Raw genomic sequence first — 25,227 nt, 5'->3', positions numbered from 1 at the left:
TTTACAATCTTATCGGATTATTTTCCGAGAATGTAAACTTCCTAGAAGACTAGCATCTGTGAAAAGAATCTTAAAGATAAAATGTGGTGTGTTACTCTGTTGTTCACTCCAGATATTATTTAAACGTTGGTTCAGCAACTCGACAAGTACTCATGTACGACAGTGTTGGTCGATCTACAAAATGCATCGGTATATGGTCTTTATGTCGCATTTTGCTTTGTTTCAAATCTGAACTTTAATTTACAAATGAATATTTAACATTTTATACGTATCTTTGAAAGCCTAAATACAATTTTTAGACCTACAACTAAAATATGGAGCCGATGTTGAAATTTTGACAATATTACCTGTGGTTATTCTAAGCACAAAGATGGGTACGACACGTTTACTCGTTTAAGTTGCAGAACCAAAATATGTGAGTCGTATGAATAAATCTACAGAAAAGTAAGGATTTCCAAAATGCTATACTACACATTAAAGATTGTTAACCAGGTGTTGCTTTTTTTCAATATTTTACTAAATTGAATTAAATTTGAAAGAAGAACACAATGTTTTTTTTTATTTTTGCTTAGTTAAGGTATTGTATACAAATGAAACAAAAATCAGATATTCATTCGGACATACTGGCGGGAAATTTCTCAACATTTTGTTTTCACTAAGTAAAGGTCAATTAAGGTGAAAACCTTGGTTATACAGCTATGCCGAAAAATATAGCTGGTGCTAAATTATAATGCATACAAGCGTGGCAAATTAAGTTCGGACATAAATATTTCAACAATTACAATAACACACATTACTCAAACGCTTATGAGACTTATATAAAAATGCATATTTTATATGTGATACTTATAATGTTTTGAAGATCAAACGTTATTTGCAAATGCGATCTTCAACAAACATATAAGAACACTTTCAAAATTGTGTTTGTTTAAAATAAAATAATAGGAATACAGTTATCAATTCACCATTAAAACTTATATACAATTATAGTTTGTTTGTTTTTACCAAGCATATTATCAACCAGTTTTCTCCGTTGCTTTATTAAGAACGTTCATGTATACATCACTTCCTATATTCTGCCAGTCAATTTATTAAACGAGAAATGCGCCTTTCGAAGGAAAAAAAATAACAAAGAAGAAGTACATGTGCCCTTGCGAGCTCAGCTGGGACCCAAAGGAACTGAACTTTTTCTGAAGAAGTGGAGTTAAGAATAACAAAAGAACTTAGTGAAATAACTTAAATTTTTAATTTCTATGCACTTTTGTTTTTTCGAACCACAGGTGGTTAGCGTGTGGCTGAACTGTCTAATCGCTGTTAAGTAGGTCAAGCGAATTATGAATCGTTTTATTTCTTACAATTTGACCCATCATGTGTAGAAATATAACAAGATATATACATTTCCAGAAAGGAAATTTATATCTGCGTTGAATAAGACCAAGTTCATAAAAATTGCTGCACAATTAATGAAGTAATTGCTGTTCAAAGCGATGCACCCTGTTTTCGGGTGATTTTGAGTTGAATACCTTGTTTTATATATATATATATATATATATATATATATATATATATATATATATATATATATATATATATATATATATATGATATTAATTAGTAAACACATCATTTTGAATGATAAATTAATCATATTATAACGTAAAATCAACTTTTCTGAAAAAAAGTACACTTTCAAATATACATATATTTGAAAGTCAAATTTTTTTTCAGAAAAGTTTATTTTTCGTTATCATATGATTATTTATCATTCAAAATGGTGATTTCACTTATTAATATCATAGCCACACGCTAACCACCTGTGGTGTTAACAAGCTATTTCTTTTGGTTGACCTATTGACCTTGTGTTTGATCTCATGCGACCCCGTTTTGATCTAGTTTACAAAACCTCGTAAATTATACCATAAGTGAAGAGCGCAAAATTGGCTTCATAGTGATATCGTAAGCTCTATTTAGCAGCAGATCGGATGCATATGATTGTCTATTAAAGTCATATTTATGCAGTAATAAACCATTCTTACTGCGTTTTTCATTATTAATTAATACATCCACATTTTAACTGTTAAATACTGTTTCGACCGTTTTCTGATTTTATTTTACTTCACTTTTTTTACAAACAATTGTTAAAACTACATATTTTGCATGCTGATTAAAAAATACATAACTAAATTTCTAATAGCTCGAAGCTTGCAAGACATTCTTATTTAGAAAATATATTTTTTTTATAAATCTATACCACAAATCTTTCAATAAATGCGTATTTATAGTTTTTTATCTGCTAGTTTATCATGTAGTCTTTATAGTGGCGTTTGCATGCGATTTAAAAACGAGATCCTACGAACTTTTGGGTGCACTACCGTCTGTTGGGTTTTTTAACATATTTCTTTAGAATATCGTTTCGTAGGAATTCCGTGAGATGGTCGTGATGCCCTTAAAATGAGGTCGCACTGAATCCGTGTGGTTTCAGATAGAATAGTGCTGAGAATAAGAATGTAGTACTTGTAATGTTTTTTTTTCAAACAGTGCGTTAAGAATGTGCTTTTGGTAGAAAAGCACAAAAGAAACATTTCTGCTGAACTATTTGTAAAGCAGCACATGTTTGTATCATATATATATATATATATATATATATATATATATATATATATATATATATATATATATATATATATATATATTTATATATGGACATGGTTTCAATAGAGTGGAACCATTTGAGACATTTTGGTGAAGGATTTCCCCATCAATAGTTCTGCTAAATCGTATTGAAATCCAACCAGTAGTCTTTGACACGTGTACAATATAGTCATATACGAATAGATAAATCCTCTCCCTTTTTCAAAGGAGCACATTTGGGATAGGAGTCTTTCACAGATGATTTTGATAAATACTTTGAAAATGTAGATTTCGTTGAAAGATATTTCAGTTGTTAGCTCTTCCGGTTATATAAGTCAGCAGACCGAAGCCACATGAGTAACTTTGGTAAACGACTGACTACCCATGGCACACATACAAAAAGTTTCAACAGAATCGGCAACTCAATTAAATTACAGATTTCATTTAAATTTTAGGTTTACGCGCGCTACGCACGTAGACATTAGAAATTCTTTCGCAAATAGAGATAAAAAATATCAATGATCATATTTCAGCAACTTACTGTGATTGGCAACCGTTTCTAAGACACGTCGTTGCATCTCATTTACATCGACGTGTGTTGCGTCAATGTAGGTTATGTTTTTTAAGAAATCCGGCACTGTGCATGGCTCGATCAATAATGGAATTATTGAATACCCTTCACTGATGTTAATATCCATTGCCTCGGCCACCTCATGTTTAGCATAACCACTATGGCGCACCAAAGGGGTCGAAACTTTAACTTCTGCTCGAGCAGAAAAAAATGCTGCTCGAGCAGCATTTAAATGCTGCTCGAGCAGCAAAATTCCTGCTCGAGCAGCAATATGCTGCTCGAGCAGCATTTATTTTTAGAATAAGCCATTGAACCCGTCTGCCAATCAAATTTGAGCTTACAAACGGACGACATTAGCTATCTCTACGGAAACGAAATAGACCGGTGTAGCGTCAATATTGTCAGATCGTGAGATCTGACGATTTTCACAGTACCCCCCGTGATATTGCTCCAATCAGTCGCCGTGAAAAATGTCAGTTTGATGAAAAATAATATTTAACGCATTGTTGTTTCAATTCAACTTAATTTCGCGTTTTAACATCTTGCAGTTATTTTCGCACATCTTTTTTTCGGACGTTGAACCTAAACACATTGTTCACAACAAAGATATCAAAACAGAAGTTCTAACACCATGCAAACATTTGAATTTTAAAACGATTTTCGTTTTAAATGTTATATATATCGATGATGTACATGCATTACGTTGTAAAGAATATGGTAATGCCTAATTTACAGTCATGAGTGTTGCAGTTCTTTAATACAAAGATATAACATTGATTTAAGAAAGTCTTTTCAGAGTGTATATATATTATTTCAGCTTAAAATAGTTAAAAACTGATTATGAACCAAATTCAGTTCCAGAAATGTTTAATCCCAATCGGTGTTTTTATCATTATTTTAGCTAATTCACATGTACAATCAATTCAGGAAAACTATTGTATTATATTTCACACAATCATAGTTACCACTATCATCATTTATTTAATATGTCAATAAGCTCGATTGGTAATTGTCGGTACGGCTCGGGTAATGCTTTAATGTACCCCGTGTACTCTTAAGTATACTTTAATGTACCCTTGGTACGCTAAATAAACTTAAACGTACCGTTGGTCTGTCTGTCAGTGTAGTCACTCACAAACTTTTCAGTGCTTTATCTCAGAAACTCAATACAAGTTTTCAACATGAAACTTTATGGGTGTATAAATATAGCTGAGGAAAGGTGCCATGAACAAGAACCATAACCCGTCGCTTTCTGAAATAAGAGTTATTGCGCTTTGTTGTTTTTGTATGATGTAACTAGGGCTATATCTCAGATACTATACAAGATTTTAACATGAAACTTAATGGGTGTATAATTATCAATGCACAAGAACCATAACCGTATACTTTCTTACATAACGGTTATTGCCCTTTCTTGTTATTGTTATTTTATGATGTAACTTTTCAGGGCTATATCTCATTTATAGAACCATGCATAAGAACCACAACCCTTCACTTTCTGAAATAAGAGTTATTGCCCTTTGTTGTTTTTGTATGATGTAACTTTTCAGGGCTTTATCTCAGAAACTATAAATACAAGATTTCAACATGAAATTTCATGGGTGTATAATTGTCAATGAGAATAAGTGCCATGAACAAGAAACATAACCCTAGTACATATGTACATGTCTGATGTTACTTTACAGGTCCATATCACAGATACTATACACGATTTAAAGATGAAATTCAATGGATGTTAAGATATCAATGAGGAGAGGTGTCATGCACAAAATCTATAACCCTACACTTTCTTTAATAAGAGTTATTGCCAATTGTTTTTTTATGTTGTTACTTTTAATTAAGTGAGATAAGGGTACAACCCTTCAAATAAACTTTTCTGTTAGTTCTGCACCCATCAATAATCAAAATTTATTTGGCGGGGGATATCAATTTAACGAATTTGCTTATTATTAGTCTAAACGTTGAAATAGACTTAATATTTTAAGTAGCAATGAGAATATAAGACACAACAGACTCATCAGTATTATGTTAGCATATCTTTAGTCGGTTACTGAACTAGGGCAAATAAAGTTGAAGTTTATCAGGTGGTCTATAAGTCCTCACCGCCTAGCAGATAAGTCTACAAAGTATTTTAAAACCGGTTCATGAACATGAAATGATAAGTCATTTACGCCTTCGGGATGATTTATTTTAAGTAAATATGTTTTTGGAATCTTAAGGCACTCATTGAAAAATACACCACTACATAAATAAATATCTAGGTCAATTGTGATTCTGTCAAGCAATGATTATCATATCAATTATTATCTCCAGAGTTATTCTTTTTTTCTTGCACTTATCATAATCTAACCATCTGCATTATTTTTGCCAAACAAGTGGTTTTGCAATCTGAGCACCACAATCATCAATATTTTTGTGTGGATATAAAGATGATATAAAAATTAAGGATTATAAAACCTTAAGTTTTATTGTGCTGTACTTGTTTAGGAGATGTGTAATACCAACTGGCTACTTCTGTTTTCAGAACTAAAATACACAGAAGGATTTTATTAATATTTTGTCGAGTTCTCAGATTAATCAAGCCCAAAGCACTTCCTGCTACAAAAACATATTTTCGAGCAACAACACAAATTGATAATATCCATTTTAATGCCGTGCGGGTCTTTACAGTGGAATGATCGAGTCGCACAGATATGTTTGCCGCACTCCATGAATCAGAAGTCTGCGTCTCACGACTAGTCTCGATAAAATGAATCATGGGCCTGTCGCAACATTGTGGGATGCTTTTTCATGACCAAACATTTGGCAGTCTGGAAATAAAGTAAAAGTCATTCATACTTAACTTAAACAACAACAACATTTGTTTGCAATAAGACAAGCATATATTCACTAGATTAAGTGTTCACAAAAAATACTATTTCTGAAAATAAAAATGCAAGAACGATAGTTTGACAGTGAAAAGTATTCATGTTTTATGCATCATAAATATACAATCACATTAAGACACTGAAAAACAACTTTTCATACAAAATAATATAATGGAGCAAAGAGAATGCTTTTTTTCATTATATGACACATTAATAAAATAAAATATGAGTAATCTTCTTGTTTAACCTTTTTTCAGGGTTATTTGACAAAAGTGGGACTCTATAACACAGTTTGATCCTCAGGTTATGATATTACATATGAAATATCATGTTCTTTATAAATTAAAAGAAAATGCAAGGCTCTAAAAACCAATGCACCAACAGAAATTCGATGATTATATTTTACATTCTCCCATTATTTTGTTGAATAAAAGTTAATGCAGATCTTTACTAAGCAAACTAGAGCTTTGTCACAGACGTGACAAAAACCCCCACGTGCCGCATTGACACAGACTATTTTGCATGCTGTCTTCACAAAACAAGAGAATCAAATTTATGGCGATTTTTAAGAATGATAATGCCATTATCATTTATGGCCATTTCGACCTTTGAACTCTTGAATTCTTTAGCATGACATGCAGTCCAAATTTATGGCCATTTTTTTACTTTTTAACTGTAAGTGTGACCTAGACCTTGGAGTTATCGACATAATTGTTTCACATGACACATCCTCCAATGACTGTGAACAAATGTACCATGTATTTTTAAAATCTCACCATAAATGACATAGTTATGGCCCGGACAAGATCATTTATGGCCAATTTTGACCTTTGTCACAGTGTGACCTTGACGTTGCAGATATAGACGTAATTCTTTTGCGCGACACACCGTCCAATAATGGTGAACAAATGTGCCAAATGATTTTAAAATCTCACAATGAACAACATAGTTTATGGCCTGGACAAGCTCATTTATGGCCTTTTTTTTACCTTTGAACTCAAAGTGTGACCTTGAACTTGGAGTTATCGACGTAATTCTTTCGCGCGACACAGCGTCAAATGATGGTGAACAAATGTGCCAAATGATTTTAAAATCTCACAATGAATGACATAGTATTTGCCCAGACAAGCTCATTTATGGCCATTTTTAATCTTTGAACTCTTAAGTGTGACCTTGACCTTCGAGATATTGAAGTAATTCTTTCGCGCGACACACTGTCCCATGATGGTGAACAAATTTGCCACATAATTTTAAAATCTCACAATAAATGATAAAGTTATGGCCCGGACAAGCATTTGACCCTTGAACTCCAAGTGTGATCTTGATCTTGGAGATATCGACGTACTTTTTTCACGCAACACACCGTTCCATGATGGTGAACAAATGTACCAAGTTATTTTAAAATCTAACGATAAATGACATAGTTATGGTCCGGACAAACTTTAGGTTTAAAACACACTAAGTGACCCCGTGACCTAGTTTTTGACCCAGCATGACCCATATTCAAACTTGGCCTAAACATCATCAAGATACAACTTTTGACCAAGTTTGGTGAAGATCGGATGAAATTTCGGGACAGACCGACCGACAGTACGACAAAGTGACTCCTATATAGAAATATAAAGCTAATTTATTACCATCAATGCAAACACTCCACAGCTGTTTCCATGGCGCTGTTTGTTGCAAGGTGGCGCTTTGAACTCTGAACTGAATTTTTCCAAGCCATCTTTCACAATTTGCGCTTGTTGACACATGAACTGGCTGCAACAAATATTTTGTTGGTAAAAATCAACAAAATTCATGTGCCTATATACTTAAGCGGTACTTTATCTATACCAAATTGTTTTGGTAATCAGTCTTCAAACATATATATATAATGTGAATCTATTAACACATTATTTGAAACACATAAGTGTGAGAGATAGGACACAATAATAAATAAGAATGAACTAAGAAAGCAAGCTTAAATTTATATATAGCCTATCATTTTTAAGGTGTTGGTGGTCATAACAAGTTAATATTTAAGATAAAGATCCAAATATAGAAAACAAATAAGATTTACAAAGTTTTTTGAATATCTTGTTTGGTATATTGCCTGATGAATGATAACTGGAACTGGCCAAAAAAGCTCCCTAAACGTGACCTTCGATCTCTTGTTAACGCATGCGCTGCAGCTTCTCTACATGGAGAACATATGTGGTAAGCTATATTAAAAATGGCATATTCAATGATCGAATCAAAGTTTGGATAAGCTCAGAGACACACATAAAATGCACATACACCAACTGCTACTGTGACTGCTATATCAAGCAGGTAAGACAAAAAATGAATTACAGCTTTGAACCTTACCAGAACAAATCGAACAAGGCCTTGTTGTTACCACCCAACGAGTCGTAAATGGTTACAGTCCTGGACATAACACTTGCAACCAGCAAAACCCAGTGATTGTTGCCTTTACATTGTGGCAGCATAAGTAGATCATACATATTGAAGTCCGCCTACAAAATGTGAAATTATAATGTACCTTAAACAATGTATACATTACTAAACAGTGAGAAATTTGCTCAAATTACTTCAAAGAAGAATAGTAGCATTCTAGAATCAAGTAAAGTTTAAGTTAACAATAAAACAAAAGATTGTCAGGCAATATGGTACTCCTGGAACAACTTTGTAGAGGTCATCATTTGCAAAGAACATGTAGAATTTATGAAGAACCACCACTTTTACATAAAAATTCATGTTATGTAAAACGAAGACTTTGGCATTCATATCTCACAGACATATCAAGTCATTACCACTGCCACCTTCATCAACATAATTATTGGACACATAGAGAACTAATATATCTCACTACATACAAAGTGTGGTAGCCCTAGTTAAGGACAAGAATATTTTTAAAGTTTTCACAAAACAAGGGCTGTTTGTAAAACATGAATGCCCCCCATATGGGCTGTCCGTTGTAGTGGCAGCTATAGTGTGAATACGTTTTTTGTCACTGTGACCTTGACCTTTTACCTAGTGACCTGAAAATCAATAGGAGTCATCTGCGAGTCATGATCAATGTACCTATGAAGTGTCATGTTCCTAGGCAAAAGCGGTGTTGAGTTATCATCCGGAAACAATTTTACTGTTTCGGGTCACCGTGACCTTGACCTTTGACCTAGTGTCCTGAAAATCAAAAGGGGTCATCTGCGAGTCATGACCTATCTAACGATGGAGTTTCATGATCCTAGGCGTATGCGTTCTTGAGTTATCATCCGGAAACCATTTTACTATTTCGGGTCACCGTGACCTTGACCTTTGACCTAGTGACCTCAAAATCAATAGGGGTCATCTGCAAGTCATGATCAATCTACCTATGAAGTTTCATGATCCTAGGCGTATGCGTTTTTGAGTTATCATTTGGAAACCATTTTACTATTTCGGGTCACTGTGACCTTGACCTTTGACCTAGTGACCTCAAAATCAATAGGGGTCATCTGCGAGTCATGATCTATCTAACGATGAAGTTTCATGATCCTAGGCGTATGCGTTCTTGAGTTATCATCCGGAAACCATTTTACTATTTCGGATCACCGTGACCTTGACCTTTGACCTAAAAATCAATAGGGGTCATCTGCGAGTCATGATCAATCTACCTATGAAGTTTCATGATCCTAGGTGTATGCTTTCTTGAGTTATCATCCGGAAACCATTTTACTATTCCGGGTCACCGTGACCTTGACCTTTGACCTAGTGACCTCAAAATCAATAGGGGTCATCTGCGAGTCATGATCAACCTACCTATGAAGTTTCATGATCCTAGGCCTAAGCGTTCTTGAGTTATCATCCGGAAACCACCTGGTGGACTGACCGACCCACATGTGCAAAGCAATATACCCCCTCTTCTTCGAAGGGGGGGCATAATAAGCAAGAAAGAAGTGTATATAATGTTCAATTTTGTGACCCACGGGTCAGGGTCAAATTTGACCCAAAGGGCATAATTTGAACAATCTTGGTAGAGGACAATAAGATGTTACTGCAAACCAAATTTGGTAGCCATAGTCCGAATGGTTTTCAACAAGAAGATTTTTAAAAGTTTCACAAAATTGACCCCCCCCCCCGGGCAGGGTCAAAGATGACCCCAGAGGCATAATTTGAACAAACTTGGTATTGGACTATAAGATGTCACTTCATACCAAATTTGGTAGCCCTAGGCCCAATGGTTATGGACAAGAATGATTTTTAAAGTTTACCCTAAATTAGCCATTTATAAGCATATGTTAAATTTTGTGACCCCCGGGGCAGTTTCAAATTTGACCCCAGGGGCATAATTTGAACAAACTAAGAAGAGAACTAATACATGTCAATACATACCAAATTTGGTAGCACTATGCCCTACAGTTATGGACAAGTTGATTTTTTAAGTTTTCACAAAATAGGCCTCATATAAGCATATGTTCAATTTTATGACCCTGGGGGCAGGGTCAAACTTGACCCCAGGGACATAATTTGAGCAAACTTGGTAGAGGACTATAAGATGTCACTACATACCAAATTCGGTAGCCCTAGGCCCAATGGTTATGGACAAAAAGATTTGTAAAGTTTTCACAAAATAGACCCTATATAAGCATATGTTAAATTTTGTGACCCCCGGGGCAGTTTCAAATTTGACCCCAGGGGCATAATTTGAACAAATTTGGTAGAGGACTATTAGATGTCTCTACATACCAAATTTGATAGATTTTGAAAGATTTCACAAAATAGGCCTTATATAAGCATATGTTCAATTTTGTAACCCCAGAGCAGGGTCAAATTTGACCCCAGGCGCATTATTTAAACAAATTTGAAAGAGGTTCACCCAAGGAACATTACTGAGAAATTTCATCAGAATTGTGGGCGTGGCCAATGTGGGCGGGGCACCCCAGGGTTGGTAATGGGGCCATGCATAGTTGAGATTATCCGTATTGCCATAAGAGAGGTTCAGTATCAATTTGAAGACATTCGGTGTAGTCTCCGGTGCACTCAAAATGTGCAGCTCCATGAGATACACTGCATGCCAAATATCAAGTTGCTATCTTGCATATTGCAAAAGTTATGACCAAGGTTAAAGTTTTGGGACACACACACATACAATGACAGACAGGCCAAAAACAATATACCCCGATCTTTCGATCCGGGGGCATAAAAATGAGTAAAAATCTCTGACCCGGCCCCACCTCAACCCACATAACTTTTGACCCAGGAGTCAGATCAAATTCCAAATAGTGCAGGGTCGCACATATGCTCATAGCTACCATGTGTGTAAGTTTCAAGGTTCTAGTGCTTATAGTGTAGGAGGAGAAAGTGGTCAGGACAGACAGACGGACGGACGGAAATAACCACAATATCCACACTTTTTCTCCGAAAAGCGTGGGGATAATGAAGCCTTAATGAAATTTTTTCTCAAATTTTAGATGTTAAGTTATGGCAACAGTTTTGTTTGTATTGCATAGGGAAAGGGTTAAGTTTTGTAAATGAGTAGGGCCGTTCTGTCAGTTGTAATCACTTTTTCACAACAAAAGATGTTAACCAAATGTTTTGATTTTTTTTTATAAATGTACATGTCTTTTGCACTTAATAAAATCCCATTAAAACATGTTCTCAATATTTTGTGTGGTTTGTTAACATGCAGTATGTTCTTAAGCAAAATTTAAATACAAAATCAGAAGTGTTCTAAAAAAAAAAATATGGAAAAATTTGAAATTTTCATGTTTTTTAACACATATTTTTCAAAACTATACTCCTGAAAGTTTTTTTCCTGGCCTCAAAGCATTGTATCTTAAAGTAAAAACTCAGATTTATCAAAATATAGGATGGCCTTCAAATATGTGTGAAGTTTCTTTTTTATGATATAAGAAAATCTGCAAAAACTAGCTTTTGCCAAAACTGTATACAATTTTCAAACATTTGTACACTTGGGACACTTACATGACTTTTGTATACAAGTTTATACAAGTTAAATAAGCAAACCATTCAACATATATAAATACTTTTTAAATTTTTATTACATTTGACTATACAAATTAATGTTTCCCCAAATAATGTTCTGTGCTAGAAGGTCCGTTTGATGATTTAAGGTTGCTGTTAAGAGATTTAAGGTTATTTGTACTTGACAACTTTAGTTTTCATTTTTTCTAAGAAATACCCAAACAGTCAGTAATATAGAATACAAATTAAATTGGCATAAAACATTCTTATAAAATTATAAGACAAGGGACAAAATTGTCACAAAACCAGGTTTTCATTGTGAAAAAAAAATCTGATAAAGGGAGAAAACTCAAACTGAACTTTTGAAATGAACAAACAAAATTAACCCCCTTTGTAAGTTTGTTTTTTAAAAAAATCTATTTTTAGTCGTGGCGACCTTGACATTGGAGATATTGACGTGATTCTTTCGTGCGACACACCATCCCATGATGGTGAACAAATGTGCCAAATGATTTTAAAATCTCACAATGAATGACATAGTTATGGCCAGGACAAGCTCATTTATGGCCATTTTTGACCTTTGAACTCAAAGTGTGACCTTGACCTTGGAGATATCGACGTAATTATTTCGCGCGACACACCGTCCAATGATGGTGAACAAATGTGCCAAATGATTTTAAAATCTGACAATGAACGACATAGTTATGGCCCGGACAAGCTTGTTCCGCCCGCCCGCCAGCCCGCACACATTCGCCAATCTAATAACCAGTTTTTTCCTTCGGAAAACCTGGTTAAAAACCTGGTTAATAAGTTACAGGGAACTTGAATTTTTTGCTGAAAGGATCTAGCATGATTTTAGGCCAAATCTGTACACTTGGGACATTTTCAAAATGGAAGAAAATCTGAAGAAAAATATCATAACTTTTATATGTATTTCATTTGAGGTATTTTTGTGGCCCTTAGTATGTTTATAACCGATGGGATATCAGAGGCATAAGGAATCTCCATAATTATGCAGTGTGTCATAGCTCTGTGTTTCCCATAAAAAAACACATATATTTCACAAATTGTAGATACATTTGACCTGGTTTTCAATATATTTCACAGGGTTGTATATATTAGACTTTGGTTTCATAATTTATCTTGTTCTATATAAAAAAGATCTATTTGACATTGCTCTCTATATGCTGGAGATCTATATGCTGGGCATTGTTCTCTATACAAATGGAAAGCATACCTTGTTCTCTTAATATCAAATTATGTTCTCTACATATTAAACATTGTTCTCTATGGCATTGACCTTGATCTTTAAATATAAGACATTATGCCTCTTCTATATGTTGGAATTTGATATCTATATATAAGACATTGCTCTCTATACTTGAAGTTGATCTAATATTGTGTTCTCTATATATTGGATGCTTTTCTATAAATATTGAACATGGTTCTGTATACAAAATACATGTTTATATTTTTTTTATAACATTTGACCACTGTTTACAAAGTCTTCCGATAAAAACACTAGCATACACATGCTCTTCCGTATCTTGTCTAACATGTTATTAAGTATTGAATGCCCGGCTGTAAAGTCTCGTTCGTGGTAGCTGCATTTTAATCCTCTCTTCTCCAGGTTTTCAACTAGATTGTGAACTAAATCTGAGTCAGAGGGTGTGTAACATACGAAAATATGACAATCTTTATGTACTGCAAGTGTAGGTATATTGAACGCTCTGTTTTCTCCCATGTTTTCAAATAATTTCCTATCCAAATGTCACATGAAAACACGCGTGTCTGTATTTACGGATAGAATTTTCTGTGGTCGATAGCCCCAAATAGCAACGTGGCCAGTTAAAACACGATTAAGATAGCGCACCACGCTGTATAACCAAAACGGATGATATAAGAAACTATATCTAGATACGCTCAGTGGTTCGAGCCCAGTTGAGGGTAAGTTTTTTGTTTCTTTAATTTTATTCTTGTATTTTTTAATGGTGCTTTTACGATCCAATGTTTACATTTATCAATATTATGCATTTAATGACAAACTGTGAAAAGGTCCCTTTTAGATGTTTACTAAAAATGCCACTAGGTAAAAATTTAGAACCCATTGGTTGTTTATTTGATTTTAAAGTGATTTTGTTTATTTGCCTTGTCAGCGAGGTTACTTTGAAGTTATTATCACTTTTATCTTCTTTTTTTCAAATCATTAATAGAAAAGATAATTTAAGCTTCATTTTCAGAAAACAGGGCTTAATGCATATGCATTAATTGTCATCCCAGTACCAGAGACTCTCTTTAAACGAAAAACACCATAAAATCAGAACGTGTCGTCCTTGATTACCTTGTGCGCACTGCACAGGCTAATCAGTGTGCATAGGACACCACTTATTTGACATGCATTAAGCCCCGTTTTCCATGAACGCAGCCAATATGTACAGATTTCCATGACAAATTGGCCAATGTCGTCGCACAAGCTGTTAACGACGATGCTGCTGCTGCTGCTGATGATAATGATGGTGATGATGATGATGATGATGATGATGACGATGATGATGATGATGATGATGATGATGATGATGATGATGATGATGATGATGATGATGATGATGATGATGATGATGATGATGATGATGATGATGATGATGATGATGATGATGATGATGATGATGATGATGATGATGATGATGATGATGATGATGATGATGATGATGATGATGATGATGATGATGATGATGATAGCAATAAATAAACACTTCTTCAAAGGCATTTACCAAGGTTATTTACGAAACATTTCCACTCGTGTATTTGACACGAAATAGCGCTTTTAAACTGGGATTTCGGTGAAGTTTTACACGCTTTCTGACACCGAGTGTACCCAAATCCCACATGTTATTACGTATAAAAGTGATATTAATAATATTAAACATTGCTTATGGGACATTTATACATCACTTTAATTGAAAGTGCAAGACAGCGCAATAAGTTTGGTCATTGTCATCTATAAAGTAGCGCTGTATGAAGGGGAATTCAGTAAAGCTACCTGTATCAGACGCTGGCGCAGGTACCGACTTCTCCCAAGTTCGACATTTATTGGTTATATCAGTAATAATAAATCTCATTATGTGGCATTTATCATTCGCTTCTATTAAAATAGAAACATATAATCGTTTTCACTTGTTTCTGACACACACAAAACTCGATTTATAACGGGGATTTCGTTAAGTTACGCAAAGTTGGTACCAATCTTCTCTATTATTCTACAAGCACACGTGATATAATTCATGCTTAATAATGCGTAGTTATTTCTAACATAACATTTCCAGTTTTTTTTTAAATAAATAAATGCTCCATAAGGGTGATCTCTGTAATTCTACACATTGAAGCTTCCACTTGCTCTTGTCAAGACCGCATTTCCGCGTTTGAAATGGTATATATTTAATTAATCTAACTTATGGATACCGAATGTCAGAGTTACATAAAACCTATTCACACCGTTGTTGCCTTATTTCTTTTCCGCTTTTTTTTTTCGAACAAATCAAACGAAACTCTTTGAAAAAAATGAGAACTATTCGATCTCAAAGGTGGATTAAAAGCGTTCATTGGTGACATCACATGTCTGCACATGTGTAGATACCGTTATTAATATAATATATCACGTGTCACCTTCTAATAACATGTATAATGGCAATAAAGTGCATTACTATCAGAGTAATAAAACACAGCACAAATTAGGCTTCATGCTGGGTTTTATTTCTCTTTAAGTAATGCAGATGAACCTCGCTTCTGTATATTAATGACCTAGTAACTGATAAAACTATTTTTTTAAACGTGAAATATAATGGGATAATCAGATCGATAACATAAACTATTTAAATCTGTTAGTATATCCGATAAAAATATATTATAATTGTCTTTGACAGTATTGACGTTCAGTTGTTCGTGGTGACGACCGCATGCATGTTTATAACCGATGGGATATCAGAGGCATAAGGAATCTCCATAATTATGCAGTGTGTCATAGCTCTGTATTTCCCATAAAAAAACACATATATTTCACAAATTGTAGATACATTTGACCTGGTTTTCAATATATTTCACAGGGTTGTATATATTAGACTTTGGTTTCATAATTTATCTTGTTCTATATAAAAAAGATCTATTTGACATTGCTCTCTATATGCTGGAGATCTATATGCTGGGCATTGTTCTCTATACAAATGGAAAGCATACCTTGTTCTCTTAATATCAAATTATGTTCTCTACATATTAAACATTGTTCTCTATGGCATTGACCTTGATCTTTAAATATAAGACATTATGCCTCTTCTATATGTTGGAATTTGATATCTATATATAAGACATTGCTCTCTATACTTGAAGTTGATCTAATATTGTGTTCTCTATATATTGGATGCTTTTCTATAAATATTGAACATGGTTCTGTATACAAAATACATGTTTATATTTTTTTATAACATTTGACCACTGTTTACAAAGTCTTCCGATAAAAACACTAGCATACACATGCTCTTCCGTATCTTGTCTAACATGTTATTAAGTATTGAATGCCCGGCTGTAAAGTCTCGTTCGTGGTAGCTGCATTTTAATCCTCTCTTCTCCAGGTTTTCAACTAGATTGTGAACTAAATCTGAGTCAGAGGGTGTGTAACATACGAAAATATGACAATCTTTATGTACTGCAAGTGTAGGTATATTGAACGCTCTGTTTTCTCCCATGTTTTCAAATAATTTCCTATCCAAATGTCACATGAAAACACGCGTGTCTGTATTTACGGATAGAATTTTCTGTGGTCGATAGCCCCAAATAGCAACGTGGCCAGTTAAAACACGATTTAGATAGCGCACCACGCTGTATAACCAAAACGGATGATATAAGAAACTATATCTAGATACGCTCAGTGGTTCGAGCCCAGTTGAGGGTAAGTTTTTGTTTCTTTAATTTTATTCTTGTATTTTTTAATGGTGCTTTTACGATCCAATGTTTACATTTATCAATATTATGCATTTAATGACAAACTGTGAAAAGGTCCCTTTTAGATGTTTACTAAAAATGCCACTAGGTAAAAATTTAGAACCCATTGGTTGTTTATTTGATTTTAAAGTGATTTTGTTTATTTGCCTTGTCAGCGAGGTTACTTTGAAGTTATTATCACTTTTATCTTCTTTTTTTCAAATCATTAATAGAAAAGATAATTTAAGCTTCATTTTCAGAAAACAGGGCTTAATGCATATGCATTAATTGTCATCCCAGTACCAGAGACTCTCTTTAAACGAAAAACACCATAAAATCAGAACGTGTCGTCCTTGATTACCTTGTGCGCACTGCACAGGCTAATCAGTGTGCATAGGACACCACTTATTTGACATGCATTAAGCCCCGTTTTCCATGAACGCAGCCAATATGTACAGATTTCCATGACAAATTGGCCAATGTCGTCGCACAAGCTGTTAACGACGATGCTGCTGCTGCTGCTGATGATAATGATGGTGATGATGATGATGATGATGATGATGACGATGATGATGATGATGATGATGATGATGATGATGATGATGATGATGATGATGATGATGATGATGATGATGATGATGATGATGATGATGATGATGATGATGATGATAGCAATAAATAAACACTTCTTCAAAGGCATTTACCAAGGTTATTTACGAAACATTTCCACTCGTGTATTTGACACGAAATAGCGCTTTAAACTGGGATTTCGGTGAAGTTTTACACGCTTTCTGACACCGAGTGTACCCAAATCCCACGTGTTATTACGTATAAAAGTGATATTAATAATATTAAACATTGCTTATGGGACATTTATACATCACTTTAATTGAAAGTGCAAGACAGCGCAATAAGTTTGGTCATTGTCATCTATAAAGTAGCGCTGTATGAAGGGGAATTCAGTAAAGCTACCTGTATCAGACGCTGGCGCAGGTACCGACTTCTGCCAAGTTCGACATTTATTGGTTATATCAGTAATAATAAATCTCATTATGTGGCATTTATCATTCGCTTCTATTAAAATAGAAACATATAATCGTTTTCACTTGTTTCTGACACACACAAAACTCGATTTATAACGGGGATTTCGTTAAGTTACGCAAAGTTGGTACCAATCTTCTCTATTATTCTACAAGCACACGTGATATAATTCATGCTTAATAATGCGTAGTTATTTCTAACATAACATTTCCAGTTTTTTTTAAATAAATAAATGCTCCATAAGGGTGATCTCTGTAATTCTACACATTGAAGCTTCCACTTGCTCTTGTCAAGACCGCATTTCCGCGTTTGAAATGGTATATATTTAATTAATCTAACTTATGGATACCGAATGTCAGAGTTACATAAAACCTATTCACACCGTTGTTGCCTTATTTCTTTTCCGCTTTTTTTTTCGAACAAATCAAACGAAACTCTTTGAAAAAAATGAGAACTATTCGATCTCAAAGGTGGATTAAAAGCGTTCATTGGTGACATCACATGTCTGCACATGTGTAGATACCGTTATTAATATAATATATCACGTGTCACCTTCTAATAACATGTATAATGGCAATAAAGTGCATTACTATCAGAGTAATAAAACACAGCACAAATTAGGCTTCATGCTGGGTTTTATTTCTCTTTAAGTAATGCAGATGAACCTCGCTTCTGTATATTAATGACCTAGTAACTGATAAAACTATTTTTTTAAACGTGAACTATAATGGGATAATCAGATCGATAACATAAACTATTTAAATCTGTTAGTATATCCGATAAAAATATATTATAATTGTCTTTGACAGTATTGACGTTCAGTTGTTCGTGGTGACGACCGCATGCATTTATACATCTCTTACACTTCTCGAGATCTCGTTTCGGCTTTGGAAACGATATAAATTAAATGTCACCAACTAATCTTTCAGGATATCGATTGTCCGAGTAACATAGTCCCCATCGACACCGTTTAACCATTTTTAATCTACTTTTTTAAAAAGGAAAACAAAAGAAACTCGCTAAAGTAAAAGTGAACCTATACATAGCTTGTCTAGAAAATGGCGAACAGTTCGTTGCTAACTAACGCGCCCGATTAATCGATCGCTGATTGGTAGATCAGTTCTTAGATAAGAACTTGATTGACAGGCGGCGTCATGTCAATTGAACATAGTTGGATAAGTGGACCGCTAAACATTAGAACTGACGTGTATACATGTACAACGAACATGCCTAATAGGCTTCAATTTAAACGAGTGTTTTGGTTGAAAATAAGAAGCTTTTCTTCACATGGACTGGGTTAGATAAAGACCGCACGAGCACATCGGCAATCGAAATAGCGCGAATTATGTACCCCGCAAATTCATGTGTTGAACATTACGTTAAGAAAATAAGAACACAGTCATTACGTTATTTTAACAAACTTTCTTACGTGTCATGAATTACCAAAAGGTTGAAGTCGTAACACTATTATACGTTTGCCTTACATATACGTATCGAAAGCAATGATACGTGAAGTTTCCAGTGGTAAACCTAAATCATGATTTTGGGCAAAATATGCATTGAAAAATTTGGCAATTATACCTGCTCTAACTGCCACACTTGAAATGATCGCATTACCTGAAAGCTTTAAAATGACGACGAAAATGATCACCTGGACACTATTATAGACTCAAATAATCAATTGACATAATCACGCCTATAATTTAAGACCGCCATTCCCGGGCGTTGTATCAGATTGCAAAGATACAATACTTATTCAACTGTTTGTTTGAAAACTAAGGTCGCAATGTCATGTTTTCAGGTCTTACATGCACGTGGGCCATGCTTAGGCCAGCATTTTTTTATTATCTGTTTTACGGGAGCGACCGACCATATTTTTAGACAAATACAAATAAAAATAAAAGTCACTTTCGTTTTTTTATTTACATTTCACCCGCCGACCTAGTATTTTATCCAAAACTAGAAACAAAAATTGCGCAGATTGCCGATAGTGTTGTTCAAAATTTGTTTATAATACGGGTTGTTTCGTTGTGCCAATTCGACTTGTAAAGCGTCAGCGATTTTCATTGGCTATTGCAGCCAATACCACACGCTATTAGCCAATCGGTGAGTATTTAACAAATGATTTTTATATTGCATTTCCGAAATGGCGGACATTAACATCAACGAGACAAATGTAGCATATTTTAAAATCAAACTAATTAAAAACGGAGCAGAAACAATTACAATTAGAAAATATAATCTTCAAAACACCATTGTTGACATCATGCCCATATTATGTGATACGAAATTCAAAATAATAATGAGTTTTTGCAGATGATGCAGAGCTGTCACCATCGATAACTTTCGGTGTATTAAAAAGTTTTGGGTAGGTTTAATAAATATGCGTATTTATTAAAATGCATATCCTGTAATATTTTTATAGATAAAAATCAACATCCCGAAAATGTCCAAGAAGTACTACTTTACTTTCTTTATAATGAACATGAGGACTGAACCACAGGTACTTGCATCAATAATCCCATTCCCCACCCACCCATATATATATTTATTTAGAAAAAAAGTATGCAACAAAGCTTCTGAAGAAAATAACATTGGGTCCCGATGTTCGTATGTCCGTCAAATTCACAAGAAAGTTATATTTATTTTTCTTGACATTAGTTTTCAAAAATGAGTTATTATTCAGCCGAAATATGATGTTCTATCAACTGTAAATAATGTTTTCATACTGCAAGATTTGTACTGCAAGGTATGCAAATAAATTTATCACACCTCAGGCTCTGTTGATAAATGTGCTCAGGGCCCTCGTTTGGCCGTTTTTGGGGCCGAAATTCGGCCCCATTCCCACCTTAAAATAGTATACTTTTTTTCCCTATTTCACCTAAAAATTCCCCCCTCCAAAACAATTTTTTTTATTTTTTTTTTACTTTTATACCTATATATACCCCGGCCCCAATCCGCCAAAGTGTAGCAAGGGCCCTGGTGCTCAATCGGCTCTATGTATTTGTTCCAAGGGTTATTATTATCTTCACATTTATATAGCTCTCTCTGTTTATTATATATCCAAAACATGTTAAGATATCAACATGAAGCTTCATGGGTGTATATATAAATCAAGGAGGAGAAGTTGCGGGGAATATCAGTTCAACAAATTTGTTTGTTTACAGTTAAAAATTGTGATGATGATGATGCCTTACATTGTCTTTAATGTTCTATATGAATTACCGTTTTCTATTACGTAAATGATAAAAATGTAATTACGTGTTAACTTAATCTGTCTGCGGTTAACGCTTACCGGTACTTCATTTACCGACGTCAATCAAAAATAATAGTCGGCAGTTAACCCCGCCCTCATAAGCATTCTCATTACCGATTGGACGGTGAACATCACAATTTGGCGACTTGAAAGTTACCTGAGAATTTCTCGTCACGCATCTGTGTCAGCACACGTGACTATGTAATGTGGCTTTAATATTCGACGCGCGTGTGTAGATCAGAAGTTTATTTACAGGTCGTCTCTTCGTCTTCCAGACAACTTTTTAAGAACGGACCTGCCCCTGTGACCTTTCAGGGGAATATTTTTTACCCCGGCTGCCCGGGTATTCGCCAAAGAAATAATTCTGATCAAAATAGACCCGTGCACGGTGGCCCATGAGACCCTATTGTGTACTGGTAGACAAATGAAAGACAATACGGTTGCCTTTAACAGGACAAGGTTACTCCGCCAAGGGAGTGCTGACAATTAACAAAGACCTTCTTTCCGCTCTTCGCGCGCTGTGCCGCCGTTATGGCCTCTCTAGATATAACCAGCCGTCCTGGGACACTCTCAGTACTTATCTTCATAAGGCCACCCCTTCGAAGCCCTGGTCTGCATCTCTTCGCCAGGTCTGCCCCCTCCGTCATCTACGCTGACACATCCGCTGTCCCGCTGCTCCCGTACCTCTGTCGGCGATATAGTGAAACCACTATCCACCTACTGACAATCGCCATTCCGCTAAGTGATCCTTTCAAATTCTGGGAGTCAGCGAAAGAGGACGTCCAACTGAAGGGATGAGGGTGCTCGCTGGATGAGCAGAGCCGCCCGCGGAAGTTCGCCCATCCGACCCTCATCAGAAAATGTAGTGAAACAACTATCCACCTACGGACAAGTACCATTCCGCTTGGCGATTCTTATCTCTGATCAGTGGATTATCTATTACCCCATGGGGCGTTTATGGCGCATACGCGTAGAAGTAGGTATCGAGTACTCTTTTTAAGTACGGAATACTGAAATATTTATAGAGACACCTTGATTTTTTTTACAATCGCACTTTTCTACTACATTTTCAACTGTAATCGCTAGCTGAATCGCCATACTAACATAACTGCTATAAATATTAGGTCGATATAATCGGTAGTTTACATTTAATTATCTGGACTTCGCTAACATTTAATAAATTGACTTTGAAATAAAGTTAAAACAAATACGTTTTTAAATTATTAATTTAAAAATAGGTTTGAATTGTTGTTTTTGTCACTTATTAGTCGCGTATTCACCGCATGAAATCTGTGTTACTAAGTGCAAACCACACGTAAATGTTCGTAAATAAAAAATATACTACGGGAAATCACATCATATTTGTCCTCACATGGCTTATTATGATTTTATTTTTTCCCCATCAGAATATATGGAATTTAAATATTTGATTAACACTCAGTTTTTATTCGACACATTTAAATCACTCTTTCAGAGCCGTGTCATGCGAAAATGGGTCTAATGGCGCTTCGGCTAGCGTGGCTCAAGCCCAGTCTGTGCAATGGCACAGTCTGTCAGGGGCTATGCTGTCCGCTATAAATCACGCAAGGTTTCGTGGTCTCATTAGGTTTCTCCTGAACAGTCTGCGAGATGCGCAGACTATAGCTACGCTGGCCGGATATTGCATAAGACCCATTTTCGCATGACGCGGGTCTTCAAAAATCTATTTGTTTCTTATAAATGGATCATCTCAGCACAATACCTAACGATAGGAAATTGAAGTCAAATTGTTTTATTTATAGAAAACTGGCAAATTTCGGTAGCCTATTCAGTCTTTCAAGAACGATTTCTGTACCGACTTACCGAGTACAGAAATCATTTGTTGTTAGATAATGAGCGATTTCCGCCTCATCATGACATTATACTATTTCGGAAGTTTTTGTTTTCTCATCTTGAAATCAATACTGTGTTATCAACGTTTATCGATCCATTATGTCTTCCCCGGACGATTTAGTGACCGAGTACCAAGTCAAAATGCGAAGATTGCCATCGATGCGAAAAGCTGGTTTTAAATATTAGTAATATAAGTATTATTTAAACATATAACAAACACAATAATATCGAAAATGATTAAAACAAAGCTTGTTGTTGTTTTCTGTTGAGTTTAAGCGAATATGGATAAGTTATTTCCGATGGTCACGATTTTTCTCAATTAACAGCGTATGAAACATTATGAAACAATGATGAAATGGAATGTACATACATATTACAATAACACATTTTTCAATTAATATTTTTTTTTTGCTTTAAATAATGAAATAGTGGTTTTATTGATCACTTAGTAAAATGGAATTGGGTTTTTCCGTTTTAAGCATAGTTGCGGTTACGCAACTATGCTTATGTTAGAGCTACATTTCGAAAACCGACATGGAACGGTTGACCATCATGAAGCCTTACCTGATCAAAAATTAGACGAAATATCTATTAAATATAGTATATGGTAATTCTTACAATTTTTTATTTAGACACGTTTTTCTAACGTTTTCTTCCAAGAATATTGCTGACACCGTTTTTAGTAAATTTTTCTAAGACCGTTTTACGTCAAAAAATCTTCTTATAACCTCAAACAAATTTCGTTCGTAAAACAATTTTATCTGCACTATAAATCTGTATTCAGAAATCTGTATTCAGAACTCAGTCTGTTGTGCACGTTTGCATCTAACGCTAACCACAATTCTTACGACAAATTCTTGACGCAAACGAATAGGGTAGCGTCTATTTTCGTTTGTAAAAAAAATAGTTCCTTACAGATCTGTCCGTGCTTAAATTTTGAAAGGCTTGGGTAATTATTTTTCATAAGAGTTTCAAACACTAATGTAAATGGAAAGATTATCTATTTAAATAGTCGGTAATTGTTTGAAAATTATTGATTTGAGAAATTCGCGGATGGCGATATCGAACTACATTATACCACGTGACGCCATATTGTAAACAACGTCTAGTAGCTGATTCACCACGATCGCAAGTAATTTATATTGTGCATTAATGTTAAATGTATTATATGAATTATACTTATTGCTTCATTTTCTTCTATATTGAACAATGATACATTGTAGTAATAAAATATTTATTCAACTATTTTGATGTACTTTCAGACTGCTGAGGCTCCATTAGACGAAAGAGTCGTCACCATTGAAGGCGTCTGGGGAGACCAGGAGACGAAAGAGCTCCTGGCCGATGATGGAGAATGCTACTCGGTAGCAACCGTGGTTTTAAGTGAGGCTCTTCCTGGCGAGGACATAGACACTTTCATCGCCCAGAATGCTCCAGTCACCCTTCGTATTTTCATGCGAGGGGCCACAGTTGAACGGGTTCATGCAATGTGACTTGACATGTGTATTTTAGCTCACCTGAGCACAATGTGCTCATGGTGAGCTTTTGTAATCGCCTTTTGTCCGTTGTCAACATTTGCATTGATAACACTCTACAGGCCACATTTATTGTCCGATCATCATAAAACTTGGTCAGAAAATTTGTCTCAATGATATCTCAAACATGTAAGAAAATAGTTGTTGTCTGTTGAAAAACATGGCCGCCATGAAGCTTGGCATTCTACCTTATATGGCTATAGTAAAACCTCGTTAACAATCTAAAAGTTACACTTTGAGTCAAATCTTCATGAAACTTGGTCAGAACATTTGTTTGTATGATACCTGGAGTTAATTTCAAGTATTGCTCCCGTCCGTTGAAAAACATGGCTTCTAGGCGGCTGGATTTGTTTCCTTATATGGCTATAGAAAGACCGTGTAAACTTTTTCGTTCATATTTTGGCCAAATTTGTAAATGGTTTCAGAAACATCATAAATGTTGCTGAGAGCAGTACCATTCAGTCTCAGGCCTCTGACCCTCTTGTTTTTACTTGCATTTCCATCATGTAAAAAACCATTTTCATGCTTTGAAAA

At 34.9% G+C, this 25,227-nt stretch overlaps 2 protein-coding genes across 2 annotated transcripts in view; one reads left to right on the top strand and one right to left on the bottom strand.

Moving 5' to 3' along the window:
- Positions 1–25,227, top strand: part of LOC127865107 (protein RD3-like) — a 575,560-nt gene that overhangs the window by 93,749 nt on the left and 456,584 nt on the right. The window lies entirely within an intron of this gene.
- LOC127865115 (sentrin-specific protease 1-like) lies at positions 5,834–8,610 on the bottom strand. The gene is made up of 3 exons (XM_052405024.1): positions 8,419–8,610; positions 7,707–7,830; positions 5,834–6,012 (listed from the first exon to the last, which is right to left on the bottom strand). Exons 1-3 carry the CDS (start codon positions 8,553–8,555, stop codon positions 5,938–5,940), a joined length of 336 nt encoding a protein of 111 aa, XP_052260984.1. The 5' UTR covers positions 8,556–8,610; the 3' UTR covers positions 5,834–5,937.

This window comes from Dreissena polymorpha, chromosome 1 (genome assembly GCF_020536995.1).
Source record: "Dreissena polymorpha isolate Duluth1 chromosome 1, UMN_Dpol_1.0, whole genome shotgun sequence".
In the NCBI taxonomy this organism is placed as follows: domain Eukaryota; kingdom Metazoa; phylum Mollusca; class Bivalvia; order Myida; family Dreissenidae; genus Dreissena; species Dreissena polymorpha.
Note: the sequence above shows the minus strand (reverse complement) of the source record. Positions and strands in the feature narration are given on the sequence as shown.